This window comes from Schistocerca americana, chromosome 1 (genome assembly GCF_021461395.2).
Source record: "Schistocerca americana isolate TAMUIC-IGC-003095 chromosome 1, iqSchAmer2.1, whole genome shotgun sequence".
NCBI lineage: Eukaryota > Metazoa > Arthropoda > Insecta > Orthoptera > Acrididae > Schistocerca > Schistocerca americana.
In genome coordinates, this window is record NC_060119.1 from 795,465,172 (window position 1) to 795,492,293 (window position 27,122).

At 39.8% G+C, this 27,122-nt stretch overlaps 1 protein-coding gene across 2 annotated transcripts in view; it reads right to left on the minus strand.

The window, feature by feature from the left end:
• Positions 1 to 27,122, minus strand: part of LOC124612538 (cytosolic carboxypeptidase-like protein 5) — a 174,620-nt gene that overhangs the window by 31,521 nt on the left and 115,977 nt on the right. For both annotated transcript variants that reach the window (XM_047140811.1, XM_047140819.1), the window contains exon 9: positions 10,001 to 10,205. In XM_047140811.1, the coding sequence (XP_046996767.1) occupies positions 10,001 to 10,205 (205 nt within the window). The remainder of the gene's footprint in view (positions 1 to 10,000; positions 10,206 to 27,122) is intronic.

Consider the following 27,122-nt stretch of genomic DNA (forward strand, 5'->3'; position numbering starts at 1 on the left):
CGTTTTGGAATTAAAAATAAATAAAGTATTGGAAATTTTTTTTATTATATACAGATGGAAGCTACACTTAAATACTACTTTTCTACATAGTTGCCATTTAAATTAAGGCACTTATCGTAGCGATGGACGAGCTTGCAAATTCCTTCGTCATAAAATTCGGCCGCCTGCGCCTTCAACCACGTGGTTAATCAGTAACACGGTAGAAATACGATTTTTGTGGATTTCCTGGAAAGAGGCACTACAATAAACTCTCAAAGGTATTGCCAAACTCTGCACAACCTCAGAAGGGCAATACAAAACAAGCGCAGGGGAAAGTTGGGCTCAAAGATCTTGCTGATTCACGACAATGCCCGGGTCCACATGGCAAATGCCACTCGTGAAGTCCCAGCAATGAAGAGGTGGTTGGCTATGCAGCGTTTTGATGATGACACACGGCTTCAAGAAGAGGTAACCACGTGGTTGAAGGCGCAGGCGGCCGAATTTTACGACGAAGGAATTTCCAAGCTCGCCCATCGCTACGATAAGTGCCTTAATTTAAATGGCAACTATGTAGAAAATTAGTTTGAAGTGTGGCTTTCATCTGTATATAATAAAAAAAATTCCAATACTTTATTTATTTTTAATTCCAAAACGTAATGTACTTTGTGGATAGCCCTCGTAACTACTTCTTAGCTTACTTTACTCATATACATGGCCTTTTGCAGGGCATTAAAGAGATATTTGGTAAATTACAGTCCATAGTGTAGCTAACCTGCCCAAAATTATTATAGAATCTGACAGGTAACCTGCTGTCCTGGGAAATTAGTACAGAATCTAACAACCTAACAGGAAACCCACTGGCTGTAGGGCTTGTAAAGTTTTACTGATCTGTTTTCCAACACTACACACACTGACTGCTGTGGCACTCATCTTTGCAGAAGTATGAAAAATAAATGGTAGCAACATCCTACCATTTTGTAAGCAAAGTAACATTTGAAGACAGAATTCCACATTTTTAGCTAGCATTTTGCTATTATCTATTTTGGTCTCTCTCCTGCTAAAAGTGCATGAACACTTAATTTTATGTAACTGCCAGCCTTCACAATTGATCAGAATTTCTGAGGGTCTTGGGAGAGATCTTTCAACAGCAGTAATTACTGTAAGCTTCACGCATTATTCTTCTGGGAGACATATGCACCAATACATGTCAATACACAAGTGTACTTCCTTTGTTTGTATTTTTATTTAAGAAGATAATGAAATCAGAGTCACCTACATGCACAGTTTGCACACACCAAAGATCAAATGAGTACAGGCTGTCACATCATGGTTAACCATACACTTGTTAGAGCAACCCTGACATGTCTACTTATTCACTGCATGTTAGCAATGCATATCTTTCTAATACTGTTTTCAATTCCTCCATATTGTGATCACTTTCTTATTCAGATGACATGTTACGTGCATTGCATAGCAATCAATGAAAAATAATCTAATTATTCATAATTTTGCCTATACAATAGAGTTGGTAGTATTCTTTTGAAGTAGCTGTAGAACGAAAACTCCAGAAGACATAAGCAATTAGTATTTGCTTATACTCAGCACCTGCATTGACATGTAGCTTACCACCCACAGTATCACCATGGATAACTAATCCAGTACACCACTGTAGTATTCTAATGGCAACAATAAGTTGCCTGCATAAAACATGTTTCAATACCAAGACATCAAATTAGTTGTGTAAACGAATTTCCAAGGTACTGCTATGCTACCAAATGTATGTCAGTGACACTAGTATATGTAAAAGCAAATTTGGTTGTGTTTGAGCATGAATTATAAAATCTTTGTTACTTATACATGAAAGAAATGTAACCAGCTTTTTGAGAACACGAACATTCAAAATGGAAGAAAGAACATTAGGGTTTAATATCCCATTGAAAATTAGATCTTTAGAGATGAAGCACAGTTTGGATCAAGGAAGGGTGGACCATGTCACAGAGGGGTGGCTTGTGTGCCTCAACAATATGGCCAGCCAGACTGTAGGTGCAACTGCAACAAAGGGGTATCTGACTAACATAGGGTTGCTGACAAGGATCAGCAGGCTTGTCAATAGTTCCAGCACTCATTCTGGATGGTTGACTTATCTGGCCTGGCAATATTAGTCAAGATGACTATTTTGGTACCGAGGCATGGTTAGAAACAACAACCAAAAATTTGCCAAGGAGATGCCACTCTACTCAATGGCTTAATGACGATGACCCTTTTAAGTAAAATATTCCTGAGGTAAAACTGCCCCCATTCACATCTTTGAGACCACTTAGGAAGATGTTGTCAACAGAAAAAATAAACAAGGCATTTTACAGGTTGAAGTGTGAAATTTTACATCCATTAATCAGGTAGATAGGTTAGATTGAGAAGAGAAATGGAGCTGAAATGATGGCATCACCACTAAGCTGTAGTGATCATAGTACAGTCAGTAATATAAAAATTTACTACCATCCACAATCAAGATGTAAATATGCTTTCTGAAAATAGTCAGGTGAGTATAGAGTTATCAACACAAATCCAGAGAGAGGTGATGCAGGAATAGGTTTAATACTGAAATGGGAAAACAGGGATGTGAGTGAACTATTATGAACTGCATACAGAATTCATTATCAGAACCAAGATAGGTACAAAGCCAACACCCACCACATTAGTACAAGAATATACACCTACTATCTCCGCAGATGGTGTATAGGCAGAAGAATGAATGGAAGATGTAATTGTGACAGAGGACTGAAATTTAGCAGTAGAAAAATGGGAGGAAGGAAAAATAGTATGAGAACATTGACTGAGGGAAGTGAATGAAAGGCGGAGGCATCTGGTAGAATTTTGTACACAGCACAATATAACCATCGGTAATATTTGGTTTAACAACCATGAAAGAATGCTATACACATGGAAGCTACTTGCAGACATTCAGATGTTTCACATTGGTTATAAAACCACAATTAAAGAAACCAGAAATGAAACTGCAAAACATTTTGAGTAACAGATGTGTATTCTGGCCTTAATTTAGTGCTTATGAACAACGGTATAAAACTGAAGAAATTGTAGAAAAGTAAGAAATTAAAGAGATGGGACTTCACTAACATGAAAGCACTAGAGGCTGTGGAGAGTTTAAAAGAGAGCATTTGGTAAAGTCAATTAAAACAGGAGACGGAATACAATGATATATGGATGTGTAGCTTTGAGAAGTGAAATAGTGAAGGCAGCACAGCAACGACTAGATAAAAAGACAAGGTGAAATCAAAATCATGGCTAACAAATGAGAGATAGTAAGTTTAACTGACGAAAAGAGAAAATGTAAAAATGCAGCAATAAAGTACTCAAAGGTGAACATAGACTCTAAAAAAACTGACAGAAAAAAAAATGCAAAACTGTAGAAGCATACATGACTATGGGAGAGATACATGCCTTTTATGGGGAAAATTAAAGAAACCTTTGGAGAAAAGAGAAGCAGCTATGTGAACATCAAAAGCTCACATGGAAAGCTAGTATTAAGCAAAGAAAGAATGGCTCAGATGTTGAGGGAGTATCTAGAAGGGTTTTATAAAGGACAAAAACTTGAAGCCAATATTATGGAAAGGGAAGAGGAACTAAATAAAGATAATATGGATATGTGATACTGTGGGAAGAATCTGATAGAGGAGTAAAAGACCTAAGTTGAAGTAAAGCACCTGAACTTGGTGACATTTCCTCAGACTTGAGACGTTTGGGAGAAATGAGCATGAAAAAATTATTCTACCTGACTTGCAAGATACATAGAAAGGAAAAGGAAAAAGGAAAGAAAGAAAGAAAGGGGTTCAACATCCTGCTAACCCCGTGGTCATTATCTGAATTTGGATGGATAGGGATTTAAACCTTGTTTCTCTCAAATGAAACTACAGCATGTTAATCACTGTGCACCTTCTTTGGTTATAAATTAGGGGGCAAATGCAACAATAACTCAGCAAAAGAATTATTAGCATAGTAGAGCTATGCAAAATAACCATCTGTAAACCATTATCAGCCCAGTCCCTTTGTGTTATCTCTATTATATAATGAGACAAGACTACTGGGATAGTCAGCATGGCCTAATGGCATTGAGGTATTATTTACTTTACAACTGTCATAATAAGCCAATTGCAGGTTACATACAGGTCAAACTGATGAATGTGACCGGGCAGTTACTTGTTCTTAAGTTGTAGTAGGAAATTCTGATAAGCGTGTAACACCAATATTGATATTATAGCGTGGACCAGTATATTTGTGTGAGTGTTTTTCAACAACATAACTATGTGTATTTGACTATGAAGTGGTTGTTCTTTACTAATTAAGGTCATTGATTTGTGTGAGGAAAGTTAAAGTTTGTAATGTACGTATTGCAAAAACTAAAGGATGTTTACAAATAGTGAAATTTCGTAATATATGTCTGTTCACAAAAGAGAATTTATATATTGGAAGCTGGTTCCTGCTTAGGGAACTTGTATTGTTAAGGATAAAAGCTGTAGGGAACCGCTATGCTCCAGAAGTCACTTGGTTCATGGTTAAAGGTGGTTTTGGCGGTCTATCTGGGCGGCTACTTGGTGGGAATGCTACGCAGTCAGTGGCTAGCTGTTGTACGGTAAACATCGAGGGTGCCAAGTGAGGCATTTAGAAGCCGTTTTATATGGAAATTTGTGGTTTGGCTGTTGCACGGTGCTCTTGTTATTATGGAACGGCTCTAAACTGTGAAAAATCCATCGCCAAGAAGAAATTGTAAAGAGCATTCAACACCAAGAGTGTGAGACCAGTTAGCTGCCATATTGCTTGCCATCAATATTGCGCCACTGCTCCGCCAACTTCAGGAACACAGATATACAGGGTGTTACAAAAAGGTACGGTCAAACTTTCAGGAAACATTCCTCACACACAAATAAAGAAAAGATGTTTGTGGACACGTGTCCAGAAACGCTTAATTTCCATGTTAGAGCTCATTTTAGTTTCGTCAGTATGTACTGTACTTCCTCAATTCACCGCCAGTTGGCCCAATTGAAGGAAGGTAATGTTGACTTCGGTGCTTGTGCTGACATGCGACTCATTGCTCTACAGTACTAGCATCAAGCATCTGTAGTAGCATCACGAACGTGGTTTTGCAGTCAGTGCAATGTTTACAAATGCGGAGTTGGCAGATAACCATTTGATGTATGGATTAGCACAGGGCAATAGCCGTGGGGCGGTACATATCACGGAACATTCCAGCCTATGACTCGCGACTGGGGAAAACCTAGAACGACGAGGACACCTGCAATGGATGATGCAATTCTTCGTGGAGTTGACGATAACCCTAATGTCAGCGTCAGAGAAGTTGCTGCTGTACAAGGTAATGTTGACCACGTCACTGTATGGAGAGTGCTACAGGAGAACCAGTTGTTTCCGTACCATGTACGGCGTGTGCAGGCACTATCAACAGCTGATTGGCCTCCACGGGTACACTTCTGTGAATGGTTCATCCAACAATGTGTCAATCCTTATTTCAGTGCAAATGTTCTCTTTACGGATGAGGCTTCATTCCAACGTGATCAAACTGTAAATTTTCACAATCAACATGTGTGGGCTGATGAGAATCCGCACGCAATTGTGCAATCACGTCATCAACACAGATTTTCTGTGAACGTTTTGGCAGGCATTGTTGGTGATGTCTTGATTGGGCCCCATGTTCTTCCACCTACGCTCAATGGAGCACGTTATCATGATTTCATACGGGATACTCTACCTGTGCAGCTAGAACATGTGCCTTTACAAGTACGACACAACATGTGGTTCATGCACAATGGAGCTCCTGCACATTTCAGTCGAAGTGTTCATACGCTTCTCAACAACAGATTCGGTGACCGATGGATTGGTAGAGGCGGACCAATTCCATGGCCTCCACGCTCTCCTGATCTCAACCCTCTTGACTTTCATTTATGGGGGCATTTGAAAGCTCTTGTCTACGCAACCACGGTACCAAATGTAGAGACTCTTCGTGCTCGTATTGTGGACGGCTGTGATACAATACGCCATTCTCCAGGGCTGCATCAGTGCATCAGGGATTCCATGCGACAGAGGATGGATGCATGTATCCTCGCTAACGGAGGACATTTTGAACATTTCCTGTAACAAAGTGTTTGAAGTCATGCTGGTACGTTCTGTTGCTGTGTGTTTCCATTCCATGATTAATGTGATTTGAAGAGAAGTAATAAAATGAGCTCTAACATGGAAAGTAAGCGTTTCTGGACACATGTCCACATAACATATTTCCTTTCTTTGTGTGAGAGGAATGTTTCCTGAAAGTTTGGCTGTACCTTTTTGTAACATCCTGTATATAATAGCGTGGACCAGTATATTTGTGTGAGTGTTTTTCAATAATAATTCAAGTGCTATAAACCTGTGTTTGAACCTTAAATTTATCCTAATCATGAACTAATGCAGGATCCCATCCTAAATGTACAGAAACCAAGTATCCTGTTTCTAACTAAATAGTGATTTGGTTTCGTATTAAACGTGCAAAAGTTCAGTGCCAAAGGGTGTAAATGTTTCTATCTAAAATACCTGCTTCTCAGGTGATGAAAAAGGCACATAAATTGAACTTATATGCAACGTAGTTTAGCATTGATTGTTAACTATTTTCTGAGGTTAACTGTGAGTAATTTGCTTTAAAGAATGAAAATATAACCCATTCCAAGTGAGGTTAGGAATCAATATTAGTGAAATGCCCTTTGGTTCTGAAATAATAATCATAAAGTTTGCCTGGAGAGACAGTATCAGTTTATGGGATCCCACCACATTCTTCTCTTACAAGAAAGATAATTAGGATTTTCATTGCTAATAAAAGAAATCTGTGTCATTGCTAAAAATGAGAGTATAAAAAGTGTTTATATAGTATTATTCAATTTCATATGTGGTATGTATATGTTAGTTAAATCAGAACTCTTTTCATGCCCACATTCAGTCCAGTGTTTCATATAGTAACATCACTGTGCTGTGTTGATTAATGATTGCAGTAGTAACCATTACTATCATGAGTGGAGTACTATTTAGCTTCCCATGATTACTGGTTTGTATAAATGGTAACTACTGCTACCCATAACTTAGTTCGCGCTGTAGTCGTGTGTATCCAAAGCACTATTCAAAGGGAGTGTTAACGAAAGTCACTTTAGCTACTCATATTCAATTTCCTTGAACACAATGTTTCAAATTATTATGCCTAATTAGGCTGGTGAGCATTTGTTATTTCACTTGTATGCACTTCTCTACTTTCATTACTCCCAAAGTGAAGCCTGTTAAGTTTCCTATTGAGTGCCATATATACAAAATTATTGTTCAATACCCTCTGTCCATTAGGTACACACACGGTCAAAACAACTAAAATTCCTCCCAAAGGGTAATGCTAGTAGTTTGTGAGAGTGTTATACTTGGCACAAGCTTGCAAAATAGTGTGTTATAAGCAGTTTGTCATCAAATGTTTCAACCTAGGGCTACAACGTGTGATGAAGAGCTAAATGCACTGGATCAGTGTGGGATATGTTAATGTATATTTACAGGTTTTATTCAACTGACTGCATTCCCACTCATACCATTATATATGAAGTTGATCTATGAGTAAACTGTCTAAGGCTTTTAAGAGATACAGGAATACACAACAAATTTTCTCTTAATCTTTTAATGCTTTGATCATGTTTGCCATGAATCCTGTCACAGCTGTACTTCCTTTCCGAAATCTTTGCTGTACCTAATCTAGAATATTCTTTTGTGCATTTTATAACACTGTTTTTCTACGGCTGTTTCTACAATTTTTGATAAGGTGGGTGGATCCCCCTTGTTAGTACCTTTATAAATCAGCATTACCTTACTCTTTTTCAGACACGTTGGGAACAGACCCTTCTCTATTACCAAGTTTATTAAGAATGTCAAAGGCTTTACCAGATACTGCAAGTAGTGTCCGATAATTTTTGCAAATATTCCATCTAGGCCCTTTGTGCTTTTGTTTTTCAGTGGTCTGATAACATTTGTAGCTTCAACATTATATGTTGGAAAAAAGAATATGCATTTTGTAATTTCTGGTGAAACTGTGTTCTTTTTAGCTAATTCTTCATTTTGTTTCATTAGTTATTTTACTGGTCATATACCATACGTTCTATACTTGAACTATGTTTCATCCTAACACACAACTTTTTCAGTTATAATTAAAACTAAAATTAACTAACACACCTGCTGAAAGGAAAATCATACAGGAAGTGTATGTCACTAACACTCTACTGAAATGTACATTTGCACATATTTCCTTGATTTCATAAGCAACTAGTGAATCTTCAGCAATAGGAAACTTCCATATATGATGACCATGGATTTCTTTTATCTCTTAATCTGATCAGCCCACAGTCTTGGATATTTGAAGCCAGTTGCTCATTAGAGTTTTGGGTGTTACCATATACACAGCAACCTGTGGAAGGCCTTCGGTGCTGGTTTGTGTTCAAACATCTAGGGACTTCAAGGAGGGCAGGGATGGAAGAGAGCAGGAGGGAGATACCTCAAGCAAGCATTTGAGTAACAGCATTGTGGAAACCACTTTGACTGCTAATGCCTTGAGGGGTAACCATGAATAAAAGTTCATCCAGGCCGAGCGAGGTGGCATCCACATCCGGCCATCCTGATGTAGGTTTTTCATGATTTCCCTAATTCACTTCTGGCAAATGCAGGAATGGTTTCTCTGAAAGAGCATGGCCAACTTCCTTCTCCATCATTCCCTAATCTAATGGGACTGATGACCTCAGTGTTTGGTCCCCTCCCCCAAATCAACCAACCAACCAACCAACCAAAGTTTGTTAGGATGCATAATTAATCTGGTCTGGTACATGAAGCCCCTCTGACATTAATAGAGACTTAGTGCTCTTGATTAACCCCCGTCGCTTGCTCCAAAGCTTCCAGTTGCGGCTGGACTGACAACCCCTCTGTGTTAGACAGGTATGGTGGCAGGCAAGAGTCAGTATGGGAACTACAACCCCCTTCAAGACCCTGGGAGATATCAGAGGCTGTTTTTCCATGCTTGGTTCCAAACAGGTCTTTCACTGTACCATTACACTTGGCTGCATAGTAATGAGATGTAAAATGGGTGTCTGTTGAGCAGAAACTTTACTCTGATTCAGCTCTGGAAATTTTTTTCTCAAAGCCTTAGCTGATATCCTGGACACAAAATTGATCCTAATTTCCCCTCTCATAACTGTACAGTAAGCAATGCCTGCTTACATGATGCAATTTTTCATCTGCAATCAGGATAACAGATGTGCACTTTTCTTTAGACCACAGGCACCAACACTAGTATACAGCTGCCAACTCACTTTCAACATGCTGAATGGTTCTTGGCAAACCATCTAGACTCCCACAGCCCCATAACTGCATGACCTGTATTTGTAGACACCATCCTGGTTGGCCTAAAATATTCAGTGGTTCAGTTTGATACTGAACACAACAAAGTACTCTTTCAGGAAGACAGAACTTCATTATGGACCTAGTGTTTGCACACACAGTACACGGTTACTATTCCATTCATAGCATTATACTTTATACACTGCTGTTACTGATATCAGTATCCCACAAAAACACACAGGTTCTCTGTCAAATTTTCAGAGGTGTTAACTCTTGATTCTGTGCCATTTATCTCCACTGACATAGTAAAGACTTATTTATCACAAAGACAAGGCATCTGTACAATTTGTATGAATTTAGTACATTGTGTTACTGAGTACACTAGATTGGAATCTTCAAGTACAGGTAAAGAAACACAGCCACTTCCTCTGGATTAATATCTGTCTGTTCTCTTTGTAATGACAGACAACATGAATTGTCTCTAAGATATGAAAATACTGCCACTCTGTGCTAGTAAAACATTAGTATTGCTTCAAATGTGGAAGATAAGCATGGTTCACATTTATTTATTGGTTGTGCAATAATACAACTTAAATCATTAAGAACTTACCTCTTCAAAAATATGTGGTGTATATTTTGGTGGTATCACATGTGCAGGTGGTGATTTTGTATTGTCTCGAGAACATGATGGAAGTATATTCACCAAACGCCCAGTGTTGTAATTGCACTCGAGGGTGTAGCTGCGCACCAAACCAGTAATTTTTAAAACTGCAACTCGACCAGAACCTTCACGACTCATTCCATCGCGGCGGTCCCTACGAAAGAACATACACATTGCTCAAACAACTGATTATTTTGAAATTTTGGAACATGTGAGTAGAATTCACAAACAGTGGAATACGCCCAACTTTCCTGCACATTTAGCACAGGTAAAGATAAATTCTTCCAATAAAGAGTGCCTTGACACTTCCACCTGGAAAGCTGCACTAACCAGATACATCCTTGATATCTTCTATACATGTCACATTAACCTGGCACACAGTGTTGTCACATCTTTTGCTCACAAATTCTATCGTTACATACATAATTTAATAAACTGGATAGCTTGGGAAGAAAGAGAAGTTCATTCATAATGGACACAGTTGAACTCTGTGACTGTTCCTTTATAGGGTGCAGAATAATAACTGCAACTAGCCACAGTACAAGACGATTTTCTTTAATGCAGGATCAGTTTCGGGCTGTGTCTATCTTCACATGGCTCACATTTGATTTCATATTCTGATGCTCAATGTTGGAGATCACTGCTTAAATAAAAAACAAATAATGCGACACTGACCAAACAGATCCATCTGAAACAACTGGAAGTTGCTAAGTGACATGTGTTATGAAATATTATAGTACTTACATACAGATGGCATATCCATGTTGTTTCCATATTACATTCACCACATTTTTTCCAAAGTATCTCAGTGGAAGTACCAATAATTACCATGGTGAATGCTACACGGTGTACATGTAAAAAATTGGCATATTTTTGTGAAAATGTGATGAATGTAAGTGGAAACGTTGTGGATGGATAATAGAGCTGTAAGTAAGTACTATAATAACTTACAACACATGTCACTTAGCAATTTAGTCTTCGTCACATTATTTGTATTTTATTTAAACAGCTTAAACACTGAACACTGAAACATGTAACCGAATGTAAACCACCTGAAGATGGGTACATGTCCGAAACCAGTCATGCATTAAATAAAATCACCTTCTATTGTGACTTGTAGAGATTATTATTCTACACTGAGCAAAAGTTATTTTATTTTCAGCAACAGTGACAATAATATCTTAATTTTGCATGAGATAACCAAAGCTTTTTGTAGTAAATGAGTGCAAAGAACAAACAAATATTTTAACAGTCCAAACTTCACATAACTACATCCAAATTCTAAGTACTTGCAAACTTAATTATCCGTTTCAAAATACTCATCATTAATATATCCCCCTGCTGCCCAGCAGGAACTGTAATTCCCAATAGAAGAGCAATGCATACAACAATAAGCATAGCAGAAAGATTGACTTCTCATTCAGTTAGCGGAGCCCAACACTCACTCCGGAGGCCTTCATTCTGGGAGAAGTTTGTTCTCTCTTATGAATTCTGCATCAGCACAGGCTATCTACAACTTTTTAGTAGCAGCAGCTCCAAAATTAAATTCTGGCCACATGGCTATCTTACTCTGCCTGAGCTTCAATTCAGTCACTACATATCACCTCAGATGTGGTGACTAAACAGTTCCAACATACTGAGAACATAGTCTCACTGTATTAAGTCCTGTCTGAACTGCAATATCTACATCTGCTGCACTTCTGTTGTATTCAGAAACTGTTTCTGGCAACATTTTTATATGAAATGTTGTGTGTAGCATAATATTTCACATTACCGAATACAGTGCCCTGGTTAAAACAACTGTCGCAAAGGATTTTTTGATACCATAATACTGTTAAACAACTTCTGTCTTCAATAGGTCATGGAGGTTTGATAAGTGCTATAGCATGAGAATGAAAACTGTTTTACACTTCTCTTTGTTACTTTCTTACAAGAGTATGTTTGTCCAGAGAAAAACAGAAGATGTAGAACAGCTCCGAATTAGCTAAATAAATTAAATTAGTGACACCTACAATAAAATCTCAAGTGTGAGCCACTTAAATCAAACCTCATATGGCATATCACACATCAAATAAGGAACACATTTATCAGCTGCTCCTATAGAAGGCAACTGAACATAAATTCCCTAACAATCCATGCAGGTTAAAGGAAAGTAATACTACCTAGGATAAGCTGCTGTAAACATTACAGGGGAAACACCTTTCAAGTGACACCCACGAAATGCAACCTCTTTTAAGACATTTGCTGAACTGGCAGGCCATATGCTCAAAGTGCATAGTGTTGTCATTGAAAACATACGCACTGTTGCCTCAGAGCTTAATACCACATCACTGTATCATCAGATGAGTTGACCCATAATACCCAAAGTGTCCACATTGTCATTGACAGTAAGGGCAGAATTATTAGAACTAGTTGCAGCACAATCCAAAGAACTCAGTTTACAATTCAGATGAAACAGCAGTGGACATAAAGTGCTCAGAGTGCCTCCCTACCAGTGTCACTTCAACACAAACAGAATTGATTTCGGTTCTTGTTAAACATCATACTGCTGTGGAAAATAAAAAAAAGTTTATGTTGACCAAAGTGGAAGGGCTTTTGAGGAGGTAGTTGCAAATGTGACACCAGAAGACTTCCAAAAGGTAACAGATCATGTGAAAGGAGTGATACAAAAAGCATGAAACAATGAGGATGTGTTACAACAGTGTTTTGAAGACTTGATAATATTTGTCAATATGAACAGTGACACTGATAGTTCCACTGACTCTGACTCTGAATTAAGCAGTTTCTTCACACTGTCTTATTAGTATGTAGTGTATAGTGAACTTCAATGAACATCTTACTTCCATTAAATCATCTGTTTGTGATTTTATTTTCATTAATTTCTCTTTCCTGTCGTGATACCAAGGAATATTTTTCATCCACCTCCCATCATCTCCTAAAACTGTATGTTAAATATGATAATTTTGATCAAACAATGGAAAATTTGGGATCGAATGTAACAATATTATGAAAAGGAAAGTGACTACTCATCACATAGCGGAGATTCTCAGATAGGCACAACAAACAGACTGTCACAAATAAATAAAGCTTTCAGCCACTACGGCGTTGTCAACAATATACACGTCACATGAGTTGTGTTTGTGTGTGTGTGTGTGTGTGTGTGTGTGTGTGTGTGCGTGTGTGTGTGTGTGTGTGTGTGTGTGTGTGTGGGCGCGCGCAAGTGTCAACTAATGGCCGAAAGCTTTTTTGTGACACTCTTTTTGTTGTGCCTATCTGCGACTCAGCAGCTCCAATATATGGTGGGTAGCAACTTTCCTTTTCATAATTTACAAATTTTTTATAGACACCAAGATGTCATTTCATGTGTGTAATAGTTTTCAAGATATGCAATGATAAGAAGGAAAATTTTCCAGAGGGAATATTTTCTCGTTTCAATAACCAACGTAACAGCGAACCTATTTAAAATTAGGAAAAGATTTCTGATGTGCTGAGAGATACCACTGAGAGTAATACTATACATAAATTTCAGGATTTTTACATTCTTCTTGTACGAGATACTGATTTTAAACTTGTTATGAGTTAAATACTGGCACAGATGCATAAAACGCAGTCTTTGGAAGCAGACACAGTGATCAGCCAGAACTTTATGACCACTGACCTACTAACGATATAACCCTGTCCAGGCGACTGCAGCATCACTTGGTGAGGAATGCTTGCTAGTCAGTCACACACGTGGTGCATGTATTATCAGTGAGTGTGCTGTCCACATGTAGACGCGTGATCTATCTGAGTTCGTGCGAAGGCATATCGTGATGGCCCAGAGGCTTGGTACGAGCATTTTGGAAACTGCATGACTTGTAAGGTGTTCAAGAAGTGCTGTGGTGAGTGTCTACAACACGTGACATAACCAAGGTGAAACCAAAATATCCATGGGTGTACTGCCGGTCTACAGTGTCCAACGGGCACAATATTTTGGCGATCATACATGTCGCCATCATCAGGTGAACTGACGGACCGAGCTCCAGTGAACGTGCCGGCACGCAGATCCGTACGCTATGGCTGCTCAGAGGGAACTGGGTTCGGTCGCGGTGGCGGCCAATTTAAATACCCACCGCCTGCGGCGCGCTCCCCCCGCTGTCCACGCCCCGCGCCACGGTCGCGCGGTGGAACAGATTGCGACGGCGTCTGAGATGATGTCGGTGTGATGGGCGCCGCGACCGAACCCAGTTCCCTCTGAGCAACCATAGCGTACGGATCTCCGTGCCAGGACGTTCACTGGAGCTCAGTCCATCAGTTCACCTGATGATGGTGACATGTATGATCGCCGAAATATTGTGCCCGTTGGACACTGTAGACCAGCAGTACACCCGTGGATATTTTGATTATCAAATACGCCGGGAGAAACTAAAGAATCACAAGGTGAAACCATGTCAAGAAGTTGTGGGGTCGGGCGGCCACCACTCATTACAGATGTCGGATGTCGCAGGCTGTGCAGACTAGTAAACTAGAACATGGGCAAACTGTGGCAGAACTAACATCAGACTTTATTGCGGGGCAGAGTACAAGTGTTTCTGAACACACAGTGCACCAAACACTCCTAATGATGGGCCTCCGCAGCTGACAACCCATGAATGTGCCAATGTTAATACCACATCATGATCTACGACTGAAATGAGGATGTGACCATTGCACTGGGCAGAGCATTGCATGATCTGACAAATAGCTATACCTTTTTTATCATGCCAATGGGTAGGCATGAATCCGTCGTCTTCCAAGGAAATATCTGCTTGACACCTGTACTGTGGGACGAGACAAACTGGCAGCAGCTCCATTATGCTCTGGGGAACATTTACAGGGGCATGCACTATGAAGGCCTAGGAGTATCGTACACTGGTTACAGACCACGTACGCCCCTCCATGATGATCATGTTTCCTGATGGCAGTGGCGTTTTTCATTAAGATAATGTGCATATTACAAGTGTGATGGAGTGGTTCGTGGATCACAGTGAAGAGTTCCAATTGATGTGCTGGTCCCTCAACTCACCAGATCTGAACCTGATCGATCACATCTTGGATGTAGCTGAATGTGGCATCAGAGCTCATCGCCCCTTCCCCAGAATTTACAGGAATTAGGTGACTTGTGCATGCAAATATGGTGCCAACACCCTCCAGCGACCTACCAAGGCCTCACTGCTGCCATACCAAAACGCATCGCTGCTGTTATCCGTGTCAAAGGCAAGCATAACGGCTATTAGGTAGGTGGTCATAATGTTCTAGCAGATCAATGTAAAAAGAAAATGCAATGTGGTATGAAAATTTAAAAAGATTCATTGCCAAGCAACATATTTTAGTAATCAACAGAAGGAAAAAAGTTTTGCTGTGAAAGCATTAGTTTTTGAGACGTGGCATGGTGAGTTTGAGCTGGTTACAAAGGCGAAAATTTAATGTGTTTCAAAAAAATTAACATAACTATTTCACTGATTAAAATTAAGAACATATTTTTGACATGCTGAGAGGCACTATAGAGGTCTACAGCACTTGTGAATTTGAGACCTTTTATTTGATTTTTGTGGAATATAGTGGCTTTAAAGTGATTTTTTATTGCAACAGGGAATGATGTGCTGTGGTGGCTGCCTGCAGACTGTACTTGACAGACAATGCCACAACTTTCAAAACATCAAGTGACAACTAGTTTAAACGAGACTACAGATTCAATGACAAAACAAGGATATATCTGGTAGCCAAGTGAAAGACACTGTGCTCTGACCACTCGTACAATTCAAATGTTCAAACGTGTGTGAATTCCTAAGGGACCAAACTGCTGAGATCTTCCGTTCCCAGACTTACACACTACTTAAACTATATTAAACTAACTTATGCTAAGAACAACACACACACCCACGCCCGAGGGAGGTCTCGAACCTGTACAATTCTTAGCACGCATCCTGTGTTGAAACTTCTGGGTATCAGCAGCTTTCTGGCAACTTATACTGTAAGTACAATCATAACAAGTATTTTTCAGAATATACCGTATTTACTCGAATCTAAGCCGAACTTTTCTACCAGTTTTTGTAATCCAAAAAACCGCCTGTGGCTTCGAATCGAGTGCAAAGTAAGCAAAAGTTCTGAAAAATGTTGGTAGGCGCCACCACAACTAACTTCTGCCGTCGAATATATGTAGCGCTACAAAGGCATGCTTTGCAAGCACAAAGATAAATACTGGTGCCAAAACCTGTGTGTCACTAAATAAATTAAAAGAAAAGGTAGAAGAATGTAAACATTATGCTATGTATTCTTTCGTGTTTGCTGCTATCTCATTTAAATCCTGTCTGCCTAATAAACTACGAAACTAGAGTGAGACAACAGCAAACGCAGAAGAATATACACATCATGTCATGTTTATATTCGTGTTATTCTTATGCTGAATAGTGATACAGTCAGAAATGAAGCACGGCAACTGACTAGATTTTTAAATCCAAGATGACTCTAATTTCTGTGCAGAATGTAATGTACTAAAGAGGAGTCTGCAAAGATTTTCAAACGGAGAAAATTTTTTGCTTAACTCTTGTTCAGAACATCTTCTATCATACACAGTCTATTATTTTATAACAAAGAGAATGTCACTTATCAAATCAAAGCAAAATAAGCAATCGATTCAAACCAGATGAAGCACGTGAAAAAGGAAGGGTACCCATATAAATACAGACAGAGCGCTTGACACATAGCAATGGCTACTTGGTAAAGCTTAACTGTTAAGCGTACGACTCGAACCAAACTACTGTGGGTGTATCTTCATCCATTCAACCTAAATTGCGTCTCATGTTATGATGGACCACCTTAGTTTTGATTTGGGGGTGCGGTCTAAAACTTTTCTCTCCCCTTGAATTTCGAGTCTCATTTTTCAGGTGCGGCTTAGATTCGAGTAAATACGGTATACATTTTTCACTCAAAATCAGTGTCTGTGCTTTGGTTACTGTGTTATTATTGGTGCCTGAACAGGACATTGTGGTGTGTCATTAATGTTCTTTGTTGCAGAAACGTTACTTACATATTGACTTACACAGGCAAGGCAAATGATGTAAACTGTTTGAACTTAAACTGTAATTATGACTCTAGGGTCTAAGAATCATCTACAGAGGAATAATACTAGCTAGTATGTTATCATAGGAATCTCTAGTATGGACTACTTTAACCAGTCAGAACTGTTGCAATAAGTACAACAATTAATTAACATTTACACTGCCAAAGCCTACAGGACAGTATCTAACAAAGTGCTGTATATTGTGTCAGGTCTAACACCAATAATTATTGAAATAAAGGAAATAGCAAATGAATTCAATGAAATTAAAGCTGTAAATACTAAAAAAAATTTAGAAGCTAATGTTCCTCACAAAAACTGGCCTCATACAGCTGATACTGTTATTCTTAATGAAAGAAATAAGAAGAGGCAGTACTAGACAGAACAACTCACTGATGGGAGTAAAACTAAGCAAGGATCAGGATCAGGCATAGCAATTTTCAACTACAAAAAGCAAACATATCTGATGAAATGTAAACTGGGAAATGAATGCTGAATCAGGCAGTGTGTTTTGTTATTTTAAAGTCTCTTGAAAAGCTAAACATATTATATATTTAACAAAGAATGGCTGAACTAGAGCAAAACAATATTACATTCTTTGAGGAATACATTTTGAATGTTTTCAACATAAATTAGAGAAATGATACAGTAAATATAATATGTACAGTTGCACATCCAGAGGCAGTGCATGCTCACTGCTCAGCTGAGGACTTTCATTGTGTATATAGTTGTTTTAATTTTGACATGCCAGTGCATCAGTCTTCTAGTCCGTTACATACCTGTCAATTCAATTCAGGACAAAGAGTACTTTTACAGCTATTTTAAGACATATGCAGTAACCTGTCTGTAGTGATCTGAAGATTGTAACTTTGATTACCAGGTTACTATTAGCGATCTTGGCAAAGAAGTTTATTGTCACTAATGAACTACTATCTTTGTTATATTACAAGCAGCAGCTGACTATAACTTTTCATTATGTTCTATCCCTTCATTGTATAGTATTTTAATTGGTCTTTTTGCTTGCAAAAATGGTTCATTTATAACATACTGGGCTAGTCAATTTACATGTACACAGGTGAAAGTGATTTCCATACATGCATATTTAAAATGACAAATAATACACTTCATAATTTCAGTATCTATATGATACATGACATGCATTTAAATATTCTTCAATGGAGTGAATCATGAGATAAAATAAATATGACTTTAAATATTTTACAGTTATTTTGACCTCAGCAGTTGCTTTTACATTTTTGGAAAGTTTGTCATTAAATTTAACTCACATGTGGAAAGTACTTTTTTGGTGTTGGGATGTGTTGATGCAAGTTTTTGTATTGTCTGGTAAACTTCACAGTTTTTTGCAGTCTACTGTATTTACCTGTTACAATTATCTTAAAGAGTAAAGCATGAATACCAGAGACCTTAAACAGAGTCTTACATAAGTCCTTAGGTTTAAATCCAAACATGATTCTAATGCCTTTTTTCAGTTTTAATGTTATAGTAGCTGGTCCAGAGTTTCCCCCAAATGTGACCCCATATTTAATGTGGGGATGAAAGTAGGCATGATATGGACTCTTTACTGTTTTCTCAATACAGGAGGGTTTTAGTGAGGAAAGAAGGTAGCATGACTTGCTCAATTTTGTGTTAAGATATTCTACTTGCTTAATCCATTTTACATTACTTTGCAACCATAAGCCTAAGAATCTTGTATCCGTATTGTTACCAATTGGTTTATTGTTGATAGAGGGAAACAAAATGTACATATCCTTGTTTAAAACAATGTGAAATTTAGTGTGCTGTTGTTGTTTTTTTTTAGTTCAGTTGCTGATTTGGTTGTGACAGTGTTTACTAATTTCTGTAACTCTCTCTTATTTTCTCCTTTTACTAGAATTTTAGTGTCATCTGCAAATATGATTGTATTATGTGCATCAACACTTAAGCTTATATCATTAATGTATAGAATGAATCAAAGTGATCTTCTTATTGATCATAGGTGTACACCATATTTAATTAAATTATACTCTGAAAAGTGTTCTGAAGTAGTTTTAAGATTGAGATTAGTGTATCTGATGCTAACTTCTTGCTTACAGTTATTCAGGAAGGAACTGATCCAGCTGTTGGATAGATCTCCATTATCATACAGTGTGTCAACTGCAAGTTGGTCGATTCTGGAAGAGTTTAGGGGGAGCAGACGAAGCAAGCCTGGTCCCCACATAGAATGGCATGGGGTGAAGAGCTGATGGAGGGGGGTATCAAGGCCTGCCTTGCCTGCCTCCCACAGTGTAGGCACCTCAACCTGTGGTTCATGCTTACACAAAAGCAGAAGTCATATAGTGAGGTAAAGATTGCTTAAATGTTGCTTGTAATCAAAACTGAAACTGCAACAATTACATACACTTATTACCACGAATGGAAACAGTATGAAATAGAGTGAAGTACAACACACAAACCCAACAGTCAACAATGACTATCTCACACATTACACTCAGCTAGATAACGTTGGCTGCAGCCAAAACTAAATGATTACCAATCAAAGACATCCAATCTCTACCAGTTTCTACCAATTCAGGACAAGGCAGCTGGTGACCAACTTGAATTTAACACACTGTACTTTTCAAGTTTTGACAAAAGAATCTTACAAAATATCACGTCAAAAGATTTCATCAGATCAATACATACTCCTGTTGATTCCCGTTTCTTGCCCATAAGGCTTAGTATACAATTAATGCACTCATAAAGGGCTGTTATTGTTGACATTTTATTTCTGAATGAGTGTTGTTCATTACATACCAGTTTGTTTTTATTTACAGATTTCATATGTTTGTCATGCATAACTTTTTCTCACTTTTTGAAATGCAAGAGAAAATTGTGATTGGCCTGTCATTATTTATATTATCTTTCCCACCTTTTTTTAAATACTAGCATTATCTTGGAAGTTTTCAGTAGACCAGCAAAAATGCCTCTTTGAAATGAGCAATTTCGTAAGTGGGTAAGTTTAGAGCAGTCTTTCAAGACTGTTGGAGGGACACCATCAGTGCCCACATAGTTGGAGTTTTTTGGTCCTTATCTTGCTTTTGCCACTTCATCTTGTGAGACAGAGCTGATGTACATTGACCTACTACATGTGCTTATTTTATGTTTGTTGGATTGAGTATTCTTATTTATGTTTGATTAATAAGTTATCCAGAACATCTGTGGAATAGATGTTAAATGTTTTGGCTACTTTTTAATTTTCTTGTGATAGTGTTGCATCTTTGCATGATACTTAGTTTTCATCAGTTTTTTGTTTTATTACAGTCCATCTCTCTTTCACCTTTTTGTTGAATTATAAAGGAATGTATCACTCACTATGCATTACTTTTGCTGCTCTTATTACTTTCCATAGTACTTTGGAATATGTATATCATTCAACTGATGAATTACTTAAGTTACACATTTTACAAAGCAGTCTCTGATTTTGGCATGAAACATTTGTCCTCTTTGCGATCCCACTATTTGTTCCAGAACTGCTCTTTATGGATACAGTTTTCTGTGGAAATGTAATTTGAAACTAATGGGTTAATATATCAAAGAATGTGTTAATTCTTTCATTTAGGACATTCATTTTATAAACCTGTTACCATTTTTGTTTTGTTTAGCAAAGTGTTGGAGTAGTTTATGTTACTCTGACTGCAGAAAGACATGATGTTCCCAATACTGTCTTTTACTTTCAAGCTTAGTATTTGAGTTACATAGTCACTAAATTGTTTGCTGGATGTTGTTAATGAAAAGCTGAAAAAAATCTTGACTAGAAACAGATCTAAAGCTGCTTCACATGTTTCTGTTACTTGGATAGCAACATTTACTTCAACATTTAACTTGTAGGATGCAACAAGGTTGAAAGGAGCCTCCATGTCTCTACTTTTTGTAAGAAAATTGATGTTGAAGTCTCTACAAATGATAAAATAACATTCCATTTTATTTACTTCATTTGGAGCCGAGTCCAGTTTATTTTGAAACATTCAAAATTTCCAGAAAATGATCAGTAAACTACAGCAGTAACCAAGCTGAACTTGCTAATTATTATAGCTGCAGTTTAATAGTCCTTTTCAATATTTGTTCAAATGAGGTAGGGTAGTATAATCCATATATTCCTTAAAAACACCCACCCAATTTGTTATTATTTCTGCATTAGTGAGAAGTCAAAACGAATTTAGTCATTTTTATACACTGAATTAATTCAGGGTCAAGCCAATATTCAGAAATGCATATTACTGAGGTATCTTTCAGCTCATCTGTCAGTGGTACATTAATTTTGTCAGTTTTGTTATACAAGAATTGTACATTGTGGTGATACATTTTCAGATCAGATTCATTCGTGGCTTAGTAGTTGCGTGTCACACTTACTGCATCACACATCTTTAGCTTAAATTAAGATAGCTAGCAGAGTTGTTCTTTTTTTTCCCTTGATCATTTTACTTGCCTCCCTGTAGCTCTCATAAGCTGCTACTAATCTTATATTCATCAAACTGTCCAAGGCCAATGACTCTGATTTCATGTATGACTTCATCCGTGCATTATGTATTTAGTAACATTCCTATTACTATTCAAAGCACTGCTCGCATAGATAGTTTTTTCTATTCAAGTCTTTCTTTAATTATTTCACTGACATGGTCACACACAAACTTTTTTCCTTCATATTTTGACTGCATCTCATTTCTGGTGTGTAGGTTATCATTCAGCTTACTTAAATCCACTATAATTATTTTTTTTTTTGTTTTTTTCCCATGAAAAAGTATGCAATTTGTTGTCTACTCATGGCCTATTCTTAGGGATGAGTTTTGATCTGGTTAATAAATAACAGTGAAATGACATCTGCTTATAAGAAGTTTCCCACATACAATAACTTTCAGAATTTAGAACAACTGATTTTTATTTATTTTAACCTGCCTTGCTACATCTCCCTAACCTAGGGTCTGAAGAGGCTTTTCTGCAGCATCCCTGCTAACCTCAATTTCTCCAACACTTTCCTCTCTCTTGGTGGATGAAGAAATCAACAAATCCAAAAACTAGCATATGTGTCACCATACTGCCACTTTGGAAGTTGATACTGATTCATTCCTTCTTAAACTGTAATTTCATTCTGAAGTCAATTCTCCTTAAAAACATTATAAATTTGTAGTACTGAATTAACTGACTGCTCTTTTGGATACAGACTAATCACATATCTTCATGAACAGTGATAACTGCAATTTCTACATTATTATAATTATTATTTATTTTCTTTCTTGAATAAAAGTTTCAATAGTGAACAGTAAACCACTAAAATACCAGAATAGTTTGCTAAATGAAATCTACACTGGTGTCCAAAATTAAAGCAACAACCAGCTATTTTAAATGTGATTTGAGACTTTCTCGGCGTATTCCATTCGTGAAATCTTCTCGGGTGATCAGCCGAGTAAAGGCGTCGTCTTCTCGCAACGTTTCGAAGGGTTTCGTACCCATCATCTTCAAGCGAAGTGTCGAGATGCTGTGTTGCGCGGTCCTATAAAGGCTCCTGGACCAGTGACTGATTCCGGGCGCCGACCAATCAGGTACCTGCGGAATCGGCCGCCGCCCCAGTGGTGGAGGGTTCGCGGCGCGGACCGGGCGTCGAGTCCCTGCCGGTTCCTAATACGTCTGTGGCCGCTACCGTCTTCGTGCCGGAGCGTTCTCTTCTAATTTTAGTTATTACGGGATTCCAAGCTGTACTAAGTTGGAAACCAGTGTCTCGATTGATCAGGTTGCTGTTCAACCGAATTTCTACAGCCTCTTTGAAAACTGAATCCCAAAATCCTTTAGCGTCACACAGCTTCTTCGTACCCTCAAAGAGGAAGGTGTGTCCTTCGTTAATGCTATGTTCCGCTACCGCCGATTTTTCTGTCTGACCAAGGCGTACATTTCTAATGTGTTCCGAGCGCCTCTGCGTGATGCAGCGCTGCGTTTGTCCGATGTATTTCGTACCACATTCACATTCAATACTGTATACGCCCGGAGTCTGCAGTCCTAGGTGGTCTTTGACTGAGCCAAGTATGTCCTTAATTTTACTTGGGGCATGAAAAATTGTCTTGATGTTGTGTTTCTCCAGAATGCGGGCAATCTTGGCTGTTGGCGGTCCCGCGTATGGTAGAAATGCCAGGCATCTGGTCTCATCTTCTTCTTCTGGTGTGTCTACCTTCCTGCTCTTGTGTAGGGCGCGCGAGATTTGCGTCTCATTATAACCGTTGCTGCGGAAGGTCTTCCTTAGGTGTTGTAACTCTGCAGGTAGGCTGTCATCATCACAGATAGACTTGGCCCTGTGCACAAGTGTGTTAAGCACTGAGTTGCGTTGTGCTGGGTGGTGGCAACTCTGTGCATGAAGGTATAAATCCGTATGTGTCTTCTTCCTATACACAGCGTGACCCAAGGTGCCATCAGGGTGCCTCTTGATTAGAATGTCAAGGAAGGGCAAGTTTCCGTTTTCTTCCACCTCCATGGTGAATTGTATGTTGCTGTGTATGCTGTTGAGATGTCGCAGGAAGTCTTGCAGGTTCTCTCTGCCATGTGGCCACACGACAAAAGTGTCATCCACATATCTGTAAAAGGCTTTAGGTTTCAATGGGGCGGTGTCCAGGGCTATGTCTTCAAAGTGCTCCATGTAAAGATTAGCGATGCCTGGAGCTAAGGGGGACCCCATGGCTACACCATCCACTTGTTCATAAAATTTGCCTCCGCACTTGAAGTAGGTGTTTGTTAACACATGCCGGAACAGCTTTATTGTGTCCTCACTAAAGCGTGTTTCGAGCAGCGCTAGGGAGTCTTCCAGCGGTACTCGTGTGAAGAGTGAGGTGACGTCAAAGCTGACAAGAAGATCTTCTTTATCCAGGCGAAAGCCTTGTAGTACCTTCACAAACTCCGCCGAGTTCTTGACATGGTGCTCAGAGTGACCCACGATCGGTTTGAGCAGTTGTGCTAGGTACTTGGCTAAACCATATGTCGGTGAGTTGATGGTGCTCACTATGGGTCGCAATGGAACTCCGTCTTTGTGGATCTTAGGGAGCCCATATAGCCGTGGTGGTGCCGGTGCTCTGGGGTACAGCTTCCTGATGACGTCCTTTTCCAGTCCAGAGTCATTGAGCAAGGCGATGGTCTTGCGAGTCACGGAAGCTGTCGTGTCCTTGTCCAGTTGCTTGTAGGCAGTATCTTGTAGCAGTGAGTTTATCTTCTGCCAATAATCTTCTTTCCTCAGTATCACCGTGGCATTGCCTTTGTCAGCAGCTATAACGACAGTGTCCTCATCCTCACGTAGGGCCTTAAGAGCCTTCCATTCAGCAGACGTTATGTTGTTCTTGGGCATTTTTGCCTTCTCCAGGACCCTGCACGTCTCTCTCCTAACCTCCTCAGCTGCCTCCGTAGGGAGGCCGCGCACGGCTTGCTCGATGCTGCCTACGGAGGCAGCTGAGGAGGTTAGGAGAGAGACGTGCAGGGTCCTGGAGAAGGCAAAAATGCCCAAGAACAACATAACGTCTGCTGAATGGAAGGCTCTTAAGGCCCTACGTGAGGATGAGGACACTGTCGTTATAGCTGCTGACAAAGGCAATGCCACGGTGATACTGAGGAAAGAAGATTATTGGCAGAAGATAAACTCACTGCTACAAGATACTGCCTACAAGCAACTGGACAAGGACACGACAGCTTCCGTGACTCGCAAGACCATCGCCTTGCTCAATGACTCTGGACTGGAAAAGGACGTCATCAGGAAGCTGTACCCCAGAGCACCGGCACCACCACGGCTATATGGGCTCCCTAAGATCCACAAAGACGGAGTTCCATTGCGACCCATAGTGAGCACCATCAACTCACCGACATATGGTTTAGCCAAGTACCTAGCACAACTGCTCAAACCGATCGTGGGTCACTCTGAGCACCATGTCAAGAACTCGGCGGAGTTTGTGAAGGTACTACAAGGCTTTCGCCTGGATAAAGAAGATCTTCTTGTCAGCTTTGACGTCACCTCACTCTTCACACGAGTACCGCTGGAAGACTCCCTAGCGCTGCTCGAAACACGCTTTAGTGAGGACACAATAAAGCTGTTCCGGCATGTGTTAACAAACACCTACTTCAAGTGCGGAGGCAAATTTTATGAACAAGTGGATGGTGTAGCCATGGGGTCCCCCTTAGCTCCAGGCATCGCTAATCTTTACATGGAGCACTTTGAAGACATAGCCCTGGACACCGCCCCATTGAAACCTAAAGCCTTTTACAGATATGTGGATGACACTTTTGTCGTGTGGCCACATGGCAGAGAGAACCTGCAAGACTTCCTGCGACATCTCAACAGCATACACAGCAACATACAATTCACCATGGAGGTGGAAGAAAACGGAAACTTGCCCTTCCTTGACATTCTAATCAAGAGGCACCCTGATGGCACCTTGGGTCACGCTGTGTATAGGAAGAAGACACATACGGATTTATACCTTCATGCACAGAGTTGCCACCACCCAGCACAACGCAACTCAGTGCTTAACACACTTGTGCACAGGGCCAAGTCTATCTGTGATGATGACAGCCTACCTGCAGAGTTACAACACCTAAGGAAGACCTTCCGCAGCAACGGTTATAATGAGACGCAAATCTCGCGCGCCCTACACAAGAGCAGGAAGGTAGACACACCAGAAGAAGAAGATGAGACCAGATGCCTGGCATTTCTACCATACGCGGGACCGCCAACAGCCAAGATTGCCCGCATTCTGGAGAAACACAACATCAAGACAATTTTTCATGCCCCAAGTAAAATTAAGGACATACTTGGCTCAGTCAAAGACCACCTAGGACTGCAGACTCCGGGCGTATACAGTATTGAATGTGAATGTGGTACGAAATACATCGGACAAACGCAGCGCTGCATCACGCAGAGGCGCTCGGAACACATTAGAAATGTACGCCTTGGTCAGACAGAAAAATCGGCGGTAGCGGAACATAGCATTAACGAAGGACACACCTTCCTCTTTGAGGGTACGAAGAAGCTGTGTGACGCTAAAGGATTTTGGGATTCAGTTTTCAAAGAGGCTGTAGAAATTCGGTTGAACAGCAACCTGATCAATCGAGACACTGGTTTCCAACTTAGTACAGCTTGGAATCCCGTAATAACTAAAATTAGAAGAGAACGCTCCGGCACGAAGACGGTAGCGGCCACAGACGTATTAGGAACCGGCAGGGACTCGACGCCCGGTCCGCGCCGCGAACCCTCCACCACTGGGGCGGCGGCCGATTCTGCAGGTACCTGATTGGTCGGCGCCCGGAATCAGTCACTGGTCCAGGAGCCTTTATAGGACCGCGCAACACAGCATCTCGACACTTCGCTTGAAGATGATGGGTACGAAACCCTTCGAAACGTTGCGAGAAGACGACGCCTTTACTCGGCTGATCACCCGAGAAGATTTCACGAACCAGCTATTTTCCCATCCTGTGTCTAACTCACAATACAATGACACACCGTCAAAAGCTGTCATTACGATCATTTTCTCTAAGGAAGATGGCATTCTGATAAATTAACAACAACGCCGGCAATGACATCAGGGAACATATCAAGCGGGGTAGTGTTTGCAGGGTAGTCCCACATACACAACCACTGTGTACACAGTAACAGACAGTGCAGTATGGCACAGAGAAGACGCATATGGAAACTCTACTGTGGAGGGCCATAGTAAGAATGGAAGCAGGAGAGTTGCAAACTGTTGTGGCCTGATGGCTTAATGTGAATCGTTTTGTTGTTTCATGGATGGGGTGATGGTTTACAGAGACCGAAACTGTATCCTGGAGACTAGGACAGGGCCGACCACGTGAGACATCAGAATGAATGGACTGTTATTTGGCTGTACGGGCACAATGGTAACGCCTTACTACTGCACTACAACTGGCATCTGATCTCACACCATCCCCTGGACACGTTCTATCAAGGCAAATGGTGTACAGAAAGCTTCAGCAGAG